At 38.9% G+C, this 12,288-nt stretch overlaps 1 protein-coding gene across 9 annotated transcripts in view; it reads left to right on the top strand.

The window, feature by feature from the left end:
• The window catches only part of trpm2 (transient receptor potential cation channel, subfamily M, member 2), a 247,332-nt gene that overhangs the window by 176,599 nt on the left and 58,445 nt on the right, over positions 1 to 12,288 (top strand). For all 9 annotated transcript variants that reach the window (XR_007958558.1, XR_007958583.1, XR_007958595.1 and 6 more), the window contains one exon: positions 10,748 to 10,840. Coding sequence is in view for 5 of the 9 variants with exons in the window: in XM_052043091.1 (XP_051899051.1) it covers positions 10,748 to 10,840 (93 nt within the window). In the remaining 4 variants the exon portion in view is untranslated. The remainder of the gene's footprint in view (positions 1 to 10,747; positions 10,841 to 12,288) is intronic.

Raw genomic sequence — 12,288 nt, 5'->3', positions numbered from 1 at the left:
GCTTAAGATGGTCAAAGAAGGAATGGGTGACCACGAGGTACAGGAAGGGTGACAGGCAGGAGTTACGCAAATCATTGCTCCATGTTGGAAAATGGTGGTGGTGAATATATCTGTGAGGAATCCAGCTGGAGACAATATCATGGCAGTGTGGGTGGGTGAGATGTATACAGGGGGAGGAGGGTGAGTCCAAGGTCATGGGTAGTAGGAGGCTTGATAGTGCAGGGAAGAGACAGGTGCTGATATGGCCGTCAACACAAATCTAGGATGATGTGTTTGCTTCCTGATGCCAAGGGAAAAGGATGGCATGGAACCAGTTGTAGGATGTTCCAAAGGGTGGAGGGAGAGGGTGGGTAAACAGCCAAGGTCGTGGTTCACATTGGCAATGACAAAGGTTAAAAGTGATCCTACAACATGAATTTAGGAAGCTAGGTCACAGGTTAAAGAACAGGACCTCGAAAGGAAACAATCTCTGGATTACTTCCAGTGTCATGTGCTCATGAGTTTAAGTACAGTTACACCTCAACCCTGCCAGAATTGTTGGTGGTGTGCCGGAGCTGTTGGAAGGGAGTTAGACTAGTTTGAGAGGGGAATGGGCCACAGAGCAGAAGTATGGTCAGGAGTGAGGAACAAACAAATACAGAAGGAACATCGGAGAGGTGCAGGGCTGGAATGCAACATTTTAATGCTGAATCTACCAAGTAAGGCAGATGAACTGAGGCGGTTGATTAAAACATAGAACACAGAATGCAGAACACAGAAGACAATACAGCACAGGAATAGACCCTTCAGCCCATAACGTCTGAGCCAAACATGATGCCAAATTAAACTTCTGCCTGCACATGATCCCTTTCCCTCCATTCCCTGCATCTTCATGTGTCTAAAACCTACATGGGAATATATTGCTGGTGTCACAGAGATATAGTTGAAAGAAGGGCAGGACATCATTTCCAACGACGGAATATTTAGGCATGGGACGAGTCAATCAGAAAGTGGAGGCAGTGCATTGTTGATGAAGGGGAACCTTACTGTGGGATTGTGGAGGATAATACAGAATACTCTTCAAATGAGGCCATTTGGGTAGAGCTTGGGAACATGTTGCTGGGGTACACCACAGGTCTCCAAACAGCAAAAGATAGAGCAGCAGGTATGCAGGTAAACCACAAAGAGATTTAAGAGCAATAGGGACCTGGTACAAGGGACTTCAATGACTCCAGTATTAACAAGTTTTAGTGTGAAAGGCTCAGAGCAGGTAGAATTTTAAAGAGCATCTAGGACAACTTTCCTAAGCTAGCAGATCGATAGTTAAAGGAGAGAATGAGTGTACTGGACCTAATTCCACAAAATGTGGCCAGGCAAGTGGTTGAATGTCAGTGGGAGAGCATCTTGGAAATAGTAATCTTAACTCTGGAAGTTTCAAGGTAGTTATGGAAAGGGATACAGCTGGCCCATAAATCAGGGTCCTGAATTGGTGGGGCTGGTGGGGGGCTGATTTCAATATGAGGAGCTGCCAAATGTAGATAGGTCCCTACATTCCCCTAATTCATCCTCCGGTGGACTGCCACACAGCCAGGAGATAATTCAAAGGCAAGAATTGTCAGAGTTTGGGGCCAGCTCATCAGCTGGGCAGATAGGTGGAACTACTACCCAGGGAATGTCGACCGAACTGGAATCTCTGGGCTGCATTGGGAGTTCCAGTTAATCACCCAGGGGCCTCATGTGCTGTCAGATCTACCCAGTTTATACCTGGCATTAAGCACTTCATAAATGTTTGAGAGCAAAGTATTTATGGTTAAGATGCCTTTATAAGATACAGATATTTCAGCAACCTTTACACTGCACATGTCCATATGGTGAGAGACACCACTGAATTTCACACAGTCAGCTCTCAGGCTCACTGCCTGGCATTATTCATTTTTACAATGGGAAATTTTTAGCCAAACAAAGTCACAGGAGATGTGGTGCAGGTGAGTGAAAAGATGGAAGCTCAGTCTGGGGGCAGCAGAATCACCTCTGAACAATTTTGATTAATCTGAGCAGGAGCTGTTTCATTCGTGATTAATATTAGCGGGAGTTGACCCATTCCCAATGAATGCTAATGGAACGTGTACCCATTCCCAAGGAATGCTAATGGGATGTGTACACATTCTCAAGGAATGCTAATGGCGTGAGTACCCATTCCAAGGAATGATAAGGGGCTGTTGATCCATTCCCAAAGAATGCAATGGGGAGTTGCCTGATTCCCAATAGGCACTAATGGGGTGTTGACCTATTTGTAAGGAATGCTGATCGGGAGTTGACACTTTCCAAAGGAATGCTAATAAGATGTGTACCCACTTCCACAGAATGCTAATGGGATGAGCACCCATTCCCATGAATGCTTTTCTTTTCAATCTTTTTATTAGTTTTCAAATTAATACAGATTAATATATAACATCAATGTTTGTAGATGTAATACAAAGAGATCGGAAGAACAATCATGGCATGGATGATCATAAAAAACGATATAGTATACAAAAATCTGTAGATCCAACAATCTCTTAGTGAATGAATATAATATAAAAGAAAGGAAAGAAAAAGATTTATTATAAAATATAAAAAAGAAAAAAAAATCCCCAAAACAATAAGAAAATTTATAAACAGTATATCAAACCAAACTAAGCTAAGGAAAAAAAATTCAAAAAGAAACAGAAAAACAAAACTGGTCTAAAAGTTCTCAGTAGAAACAGAGCAATATTATGTCGTCAACTCCATTCCTCTAAGTTGAAAGGTTATTACAAGGGGATCTATAGCATGTGAAAATATTGAATAAATGGACTCCAAACTTCCTCAAATTTAAGCAAGGATCAACAGTACCACTCCTAATTTTTTCCAAGTTTAAACATGATATAGTTTGAGAGAACCATTGAAAAGTGGTAGGGGGTATTGGATCCTTCCATTTAAGTTTGGCCATTAATGTAACAAAGGCAATCATACGGTTAGTGGAAGCAGATAAATGACCAGACTCTATCCTTGGTAATCCAAAAATTGCAGTAATAGGGTGAGGTTGTAAATCAATATTCAATACATTTGAAATAATGTTAAAAATGTCTTTCCAATATTTTTCCAAAAGAGGACAGGACCAAAACATATGTGTCAAAGAAGCCACATTTGATTTACATCTGGATTTATAGGTTGATAAAAACGAGCTAGCTTATTTTTTGACATATGGGTCCTGTGAACTGCCTTCAACTGTATCAAAGAGTGTCTGGCACACATTGAAGATGTATTAACTGAATGAAAAATTTTCTTCCAAACCTCTGTAGGTATAGATATCTGGAGTTCACTTTCCCATTCATTCTTAATTTTGTCCAGTGGTTCTGAATGAATTTTCATAATTAGATCATAGATTATTGCTGTCAAGCCCTTCTGACAAGGATTAAAACCAAAAATTTTTAATGTAATTTCAGTTTTGTAAGGTGTCGGAAAAGAGGGTATAGTAGCTTTTAAAAAATCTGCAAATATCGAAAAAAGTTTGATCTAGGCAAATTGTATTTGTTAGACAATTGTTAAAAGGATGAAAAACAGTTATCAACGAATAAATCACAAAAACATATTATTCCCTTCCTTTTCCATACGGAAAAAGCTGAATCAACTCTGGATGGATAAAAGAAATAATTAGCTTGAATGGGACTTGATAGATTAAATTTATTCAATCCAAAAAATTTACGAAATTGAAACCATATTCGTATTGTATGTTTAACAATTGGGTTAATCATATGTTTACTTAATTTGATAAGTGCAAAAGGGAGTGAAGCTCCTAAAATAGAAACTAATGAAAATTCAAGTACTGATTGGGACTCAAGGTGTACCCATTTGGGACATTGAATTACTTCTGAATCTTGTATCCAAAAAACTAAATATCTAATATAACCTAAAGTTAGGCAAGGCCATACCACCATCCTTTTTTAGTTTTTGTAAATATTTCTTACTTCACCTTGGGTTTTTATTCTGCCAGATATATGAAAGAATTTTAGAATCAATAGTGTCAAAAAAAGATTTTGGAGCAAAAGTTGGAATCACTTGAAATAAATACAAATATTTTGGTAAAATGTTCATCTTAACCGCATTAATTCGGCCTACCAATGATAGAGACAGTGGGGACCATTCAGTAAATAATTGTTTAACATGGTCAATTAAAGGTAGTAGATTAGCTTTAAATAAGTCCTTATGTCTCTTGGTAATTTTAACACCTAAATACATAAAATAGTCAGTTACCAATCTAAAAGGTAGTTGGCTATAAATTGGGGTTTGCATATTTAATGGAAAAAGTTCACTCTTATTAAGATTTAATCTATAGCCAGAAAAAGCACTAAACTGATCTAATAGTGATAGTACTGCAGGGATAGATTTCTCCGGATTAGAAATATAAAGTAACAGGTCATCTGCGTAAAGAGATATTTTATGAATCTTCTGTCCACGAGTAATACCACATATACTTGAAGAATCCCGAAGTGCAATAGCCAAAGGTTCTAAAGCAATATCAAATAATAAAGGGCTTAACGGGCAGCCTTGTCTCGTACCTCGAAAAAGCCTAAACAAAGGATATCTTTGATTATTAGTAAGTATTGAAGCCATAGGTGCATAATAAATTATTTTAATCGCAGATATAAATTTAGGACTAAAATTAAATTTTTGAAGTGTACTGAATAGATATTCCCATTCGACTCTGTAAAACACCTTTTCAGCATCTAGTGAAACAACACATTCTGGAATTTGGGATGAAGGGGTATATATAATATTCATTAATCTCCTAATATTAAAATGTAGATAACGATTCTGAATAAACCCTGTCTGGTCTTCAGAGATAATTTGTGGAAGAACCTTTTCCAATCTAAAAGCCAATATTTTGGAAAACATTTTGGTATCTACATTTAATAAAGAAATAGGTCTATAAGATGCACAATCAGTGGGATCTTTATCCTATTTCTTTTAGTTGCTTCATAAAAAGATTGTGGTAGTTTACCCACTGATAGGACATATTTAAACATTTTAGCTAACCAGGGAACAAGAATATCAGAAAAGGATTTAAAAAATTCAGCTGTATATCCGTCAGGGCCGGGTGCTTTACCCGAATTCATTGAAAATATTACTTTCTTTGTTTCTTCCTCCGAAATGAGAGCATCTAATGTAGAGTGTTCATTTAAAGATAATTGGGGAGTCTTCAAATCTCTTAAAAATTCATGTATTAAAGTAGGATCCTCAGGGGATTCTGATTGGTGTAAAGAAGAATAAAATTCTTGAAAGGATTTGTTAATTTGAACTTGTTCTATCGTGTAGGTACCATCTGGTTTACGAATTTTATTAATCTGACGTTTAGATACAATAGCTATCAATTGGTTGGCCAATAATTTACCAGATTTGTCACCATGTATATAAAATTGACTTTTGTTTTTAAGTAGTAGATTTTCAATTGAAGATGTTAATAATAAACTATGTTGTAGTTGGAGTTCTGTTCTCTTTCTAAAAAGCTCCAGATTGGGAGTAACAGAATATGTTTTATCGATTTCGTTAATCTTGTCAGCCAATATACGTATTTCATTATTAGTTCGTTTTTTCAATCCAGTGGAATATGAAATAATTTGACCATGGATATATGCTTTAAATGTATCCCATATTATCCCACTGGAGATTTCATCAGTAAAATTAGTTAAAAAGAAAAATGAAATCTGTTCTTTAATGAATTAGATGAAATCTAAGTCTTGTAATAGCGAAGGGTTAAATCGCCATTGTCTGACGTCAAAGGATGGATCTGGTAATTTAGTTGATAATCTCAATGGTGCATGATCAGAAATGGCAATTGCATCGTTTTTTCAGTCCATAGTAAGTGGAGCTAGTCTAACATCAATAAAAAAAATCAATCCTCGAGTAATTATGGTAGACATGAGAAAAGAATGAAAATTCTTTATCAAATGGGTGTAGAAATCTCCAAACATCTAAAATTCCGGATTCAACTAAAAAGGAATTAATAAAGACAGCGGATTTGTTTGGAAGTGTAGGATTTAACACAGATCTAGACAGCAGTTAAAATCTCCACCCATAATCACAGTGTATTCATTTAAATTAGGAAATAATGCAAACAAATGTTTAAAAAATTCAGAGTTATCTACATTGGGTGCATAAACATTAACCATAACAACTTTTTTATTATGAAGTAAACCAGTAATTAATAAAAATCTACAATTTGGGTCTGATATTGTCTCATGATGGACAAACGAAATTGAGGAGTCTATAAAAATAGAAACTTCTTTCACCTTTGCTTGTGAATTTGAATGGAACTGTTGACCCCTCCAAAATCTAAAAAAAACGTTGATTATCTTTCTTCCTGATGTGAGTCTCCTGAGCAAAAATGATCTGAACATTTAATCTATGAAAACCTTTAAAGATCTTCTTGTGCTTAAGCAAATTGTTTAAGCCATTAACATTCCATGAAATAAAATTAATAGTCTTATCCATTTTAACAGATTAAAAAACATATGGTATGTAAAGGGTTAATCTTGGTATATGCGGATCTTACCAACAGGAAGAAGTAAAAAAAAGTTCAAAGAGGAAGCGGATATGACGACAATTTAGAAAAATGTGTAGATTAGCCCAGAAGAAAAAAAACCTAAAAACAGCCCCACCCCCCTCCCACAACAGCCCAAAAACCAGCCAACAGACAGCCAGAAAGCTACCCTCTAATTGAATTAACCCCAACTCTATTGGTGGCGGTAGTCCAAGTTAACAAATATATAAACCACTCATGTTTAGACTAAGAATGAACAAGATAACCCAAACAGAAATATCGAAATAACAACAAAGTTGTGGAATTAAAACAGAGCCAAAGAGCATTAACAGTCAACATTTAAAGAATACAGTTTAATAATTATTTCAGATAGAAAGCAAACGATCAGTCATTGCTTAAATTCTTTATTATAAAAACAAAACATTAAAAATATTAAAAAAAAGAAAGAGGTTTAAATCTAAAAATTAATTAGATAATAAAGCACTTAAGTCGTAAATCAAAGGAAAAACACTGTATCTCTTCCACATTTCTTAGCTTTTAAAATTAAAAGCTAGTTCAAAAGAAATTGCTCGGCTTCTTGAATAGATTTAAACCATTTACGAGATTTATCAGGCAGTGTAATTCGCAGCCTTGCTGGGAATAATAATACAGGATGATAATTGCTTTGATAGAGAAGAGCCATAATTGGTTTGTAGGTCAGCCTTTCTTTCATAACTTCTGGGACATAGTCTTCAACTATTCAAAACTTCCATTGTTTAAGTTGAATCGTTCCACGTTGACGAGCAGTTCGAATTAAGAGTTCCTTGACGCTGACAAAATGAAATCTCAAAATTACTGGCCAAGGTTTTTGATCCGGAGCAGGTTTGAATCTTAATGCTGTATGAGCTCTGTCCGGAATGGGGTCAGCAGAGAACATATCAGAACTGAACACATCGACCAAAAGTTTAGAGAAGAATTCTGTAGGGTTACTAGTCTCGGTGTCTTCTGGAAAATTGATAATTCTTAAATCTTTCCTCCTACTGCGTCCTTCCAGGTCGATGATCCTCTGTTATTGCTTTTCCAGGTTTTGCTTGGTTGTAATTAAAGTTTTTTCAAGTGAATGAAGTTTGGCATCTCTCTCTTTACCAGCTTGGTTGAGTTCAGCAATTAGTTGCATTTGTTTGGCATTCTCCTGGATAAGAGTATTTTGTTTTTCTTCAAAGTCCTGTAAAATGGACTTCAATTCGGCAAAGCTCCGGTCAAACTTTCTATCCAGATTAGAAATAGCTTCCAAAGTAGGTTGGTCTCCATTACCTTTACCATTAGCTGATGCTTTAGATCTGGTATTCACTTTAGCAGTTAAAAATCAAAATTAAACTTGTGCCAGTATTGTAAAACACTTATTAAAGAGTGGTAAATAATAGATTGAAAGGTGCTTGGACCAAAGCCAAGTTATGACTTAGTCCATCGAGCACCACTAACAGACTCCCCATTCCCATGAATGCTAATGGAGTGTTGACCCATTCCCAGTGAACACTAATGAGGAGTAGTTGATAGATTACAAATGAACAGTAATGGGGAGTTGACTCATTCCCAAAGAATGTTATTGGGTGTTGACCCATTCCAATGAACACCAGTGAATTCTCAAGAAATGCTAAAAGGGAGATGACCCAATCTCAAGAAATGCTAAAAGGGAGATGACCCAATCCCAATGAAAGCTGATGGGGTGTTGACCTATTCCCAATGAACAAAAATGGGGAATTGAGCCATTCAGGAGAAATCCTAATGGGAAGTTGATCCATGCCTAATGAACTGCCCATGGGGTGTTGATCCATTCCCAATGAACACTAATGGGGTGTTGAGCCATTCCCAAGGAATGATAATGGGGTTGACACATTCCCAAGGAATGCTAATGGATTGTTGACACATTCCCAAGGAATGCAAATTAGGAGTTGACCCATTCACAATGAATGTTAATGGAGTGTTGACCCATTCACTATGAATGTTTGTGGGGTGTTGATCTATTTCCAATGAAGGCTAATGGGGAGTTGACCCATTCCCGAGGAATGCTAATGGGGAATTGATCCGTTCCCAATGAACAGTAATGGGGAGTTGACCCATTCCCAAGGAATTCTAATGTGGTGTTGACCCATTCCCAATGAACACTGATGAACGTTGACCCATTCCAAATGAATGCAAATAGGAAGTTAACCCAATCCCAATGAATGCTAATGGGATGTTGAACCATTCTCAAAGAATGCAAATGGCGAGTTGACCAATTCCAAAGGAATGTTAATGAGAGTTTACCTGTTCCCAATAAATGCTAATGGGGAGTTGACCCATTCCGAATAAACATGAATGGTGTGTTGACCAATTCCCAATGAATGGTAATTGGGTGTTGACCCATTTCTATTGAATGCTAATGGGTAGTTGCTGCATTCTCATTGAACACTAATGGGGAGTTGACCCATTCCGAATAAACATGAATGGTGTGTTGACCAATTCCCAATGAATGGTAATTGGGTGTTGACCCATTTCTATTGAATGCTAATGGGTAGTTGCTGCATTCTCATTGAACACTAATGGGGTGTTGAGCCATTCCCAAGGTAAGCAAATGGGGATATAACCCATTCCAAAGGAATGCTGATGGGGAGTTCACCCTTTCCCAAGGAATGCTAATGGTGTGTTGACCTATTCCCAATGAATGTGAATGGGGAGTTGATTCATCTCTAATGAATTGCTAATGGAGTGTTAACCCATTCCTAAGGAATGCTAATGGGATGTGCACTCATTCCCAAGGAATATGAATTGGGAGTTGTTTTATTCCCAATAAATATTAATAAGAAGTAGACCCATTCCCAATTAACAAGAATAGGATGTCAACCAATTCCCAAGGAATGCTAATGGGGAGTTGACCCATTCCCAATGAAAGTTAATGGGGTGTTGACCTATTTCCATGAGCTCAACTGGGGAGTTGACCAATTCCCAAGGAATGCTAATGAGGAGTTCATCCACCCCCAATGAACACTAATGAATGTTGACCAATTCCCAAGGAATGTTAATGGGGAATTGACCCATTCCCAAGGAATGCAAACAGGGTGTTGACCCATTCCCAAGGAATGTTAATGGGGTGTTGATCCATTCCCAAGAAACATTAATGGGGTGTTGACCCATTCCCAAAGAATGCTAATGGAGTGTTGACCCATTCCCAAGGAATGTTAATTGGGAGTTGATCCATTCCCAATGAACGGTAATGGAGAGTTGACCCATTCCCAATGAATGTTACCCGATGCTGCCTCACTCACTATCAATTGTCAGGTATTCCTTTTTCCAGATATACACACACACACTTCACATATACATTAATCCCAATGACACACTCCCTCACATTCAAACCTCCTCCCACACACACATTGCTTCCTACATGCAAGCATGTCTTGCTTCATATAGCTACACACAGCCTCGTGCATTCACAACCTCCTCCCCTACACATACACATTCTGGAATGGTGTGTTCAGCTCAAGGCACAGTTATGGTCCTAGAGCTTGCCTTCACCAGTCAGGGCATTGAGTACAAGAGTTGGGACATCATTGTACAACTACTGTACAAGCCATTCCTGGGAACACACCTGGAATATTCTGTGCAGTTCTGGTCACCCAGCTATTGGAAGGATGTGATTAAACTGGAAAGTATGTGGAAAAGATTCACGGGACTGGACAGCTTGAGTTATAAGGAGAGACTAGATAGGCTGGGACTGGAGTGAAAGAGGCTGATGAGTGATCTTGGAGAGGTTTTTAAAATTGTGAGCAGTGTAGATAAGATGGATGGTCACAATGTTTCTCCCAGGACAGGGGAATCTAAAACTAGAGGGCATTGGTTTAAAGTAAGCAGGGAAAGATTTAAAGGGGAACTGACAGGCAAGTTTTTCACACAGAGACTGATGGGTACGTGGAATAAGCTGCCAGAGGAAGTGATATTGATGGGTGCAATAAGTACATTTGAAAGACATTTAGACAAGTACATGGATAGGAAAGGTTTAGAGGGGTATGGGCAGCTCAAGTTGCAACTTTGTCAGCATAGACAAGTTGGGCCGAAGGGCCTGTTTCTGCCTCTAATGAGGCCGAGTGCAATACAGCAAGGTTGATGATGGGTAATTGATCTGCTAGAGGTGGCTCCAGCCTTGGCACTCTGTCTGAATTCTGACTGACAATCTACTTTTCTTTTCAGGCAAGATGAACTAAGGAAAAAGGCACGGTTAACCAAGGCTGAACTGAATGTTAAAGTTGAATCTCCACGCAGCAGACCACAATCCCTGTTCCTGTGAGTACTGGTCACTGCTCAGCAATTTCCTTCACTTCTGCTGATTGATTCGATGTTTTCTGTCAGTTTATTTCTGTTTTTAAGCCTATTAGATTCTGAAGGGGGTTGGCAGATTAGAGGGTGAGAAAACATTTCCCTGATAGAGGAGTTCAGAACAAAGAACCTTGGCTTCAGGATAATCCTTTGCCCATTTCAATCTGAGATGAGGAAGAATTTCTTCTTGAGCATAGTTACTCTGGAATTCTCTCCCTGGAAACAAAGTCATGGACTATATTGAAGGCAGAGGGATTTTTAGAACACAGGCAAATCCAGGATTTTGTGGTTCGGGGCCCTGTCTGATCCTTGCTTTCTAACCCTAAGGTAATCTTCTTTCTTCCACTTGACAGGATGTTCTATGTCTCTTGTCAACCATGGTTCCTTCACTCTACCATCCTTACCCTGCCTCAATGGGACAAACCTGTCCAGAACCCCATGCAAGTACTCCCTAAACTAGTCTTAATGACCTGCATATCTTGACCTGAAACTTTGACAGATACCTGTTGCCTGCATGAATGGTGCTTGACCTGAATTCAGGTTAATGTCTGATGGTGTGGATAAACAATTGCAGTCTTTGCCTCTCTTTGAGCTCACTGCCCCACCCCAGCAATCCTTCAACCTCGCCCAACAGCTTCTGCCACACAGTTACAAACTTTGCAGCTATGTAGGTCCCTGGTCAGACCCCACTTGGAGTATTGTGCTCAGTTCTGGTCGTCTCACTACAGGAAAGATGTGGAAGCCATAGAGATGGTGCAGAGGAGATTTACAAGGATGCTGCCTGGAATGCGGAGCATGCCTTATGAAAGCAGGTTGAGGGAACTCGGCCTTTTCTTCTTGGAGAGACAGAGGATGAGGGGGGATCTGATAGAGGTGTATAAGATGATGAGAGGTATTGATAGGGTAGACAGTCAGAGGCTTTTGCCCAGGGCTGAATTGGTGGCCACAAGAGGACATGGGTTTAAGGTGCTGGGGAGTAGATATAGAGGAGAAGTCAGGGGTAAGTTTTCTACTCAGAGAGTGGTGAGTGCGTGGAATGGGCTGCCGGAAACGGTGGTGGAGGCTGATACGATAGGGTCTTTCAAGAGATTGTTAGATAGGTATATGGAGCTGAGTAAGCCTAGTAATTTCTAGGGTAGGGACATGTTCGGCACAGCTTTGTGGGCCGAAGGGCCTTAATTGTGCTGTAATTGTTCTATGTTCTATAAACAAATCCTTGTTCCTCCAAAAATAAAGTCCTCTCTCTCCTCTCCCTCCAGCAAAGTAAATGGGAAAACTATAACTTCTATCTGCACCAAATGAACTGCAGCAGCCAACTTACTGAGTGGAGTCAGGTGCTTCCAATCTACCAGTCAGCTTTGGGGGTGTTTGATGAGACAGTGTAGAGGGGACTTTGCTCTGTGTCTACCCCCTGC

The sequence above is a fragment of the Pristis pectinata genome, chromosome 1 (genome assembly GCF_009764475.1).
Source record: "Pristis pectinata isolate sPriPec2 chromosome 1, sPriPec2.1.pri, whole genome shotgun sequence".
Taxonomy (NCBI): domain Eukaryota; kingdom Metazoa; phylum Chordata; class Chondrichthyes; order Rhinopristiformes; family Pristidae; genus Pristis; species Pristis pectinata.
This window is presented reverse-complemented; position numbering and strand designations above follow the sequence as displayed.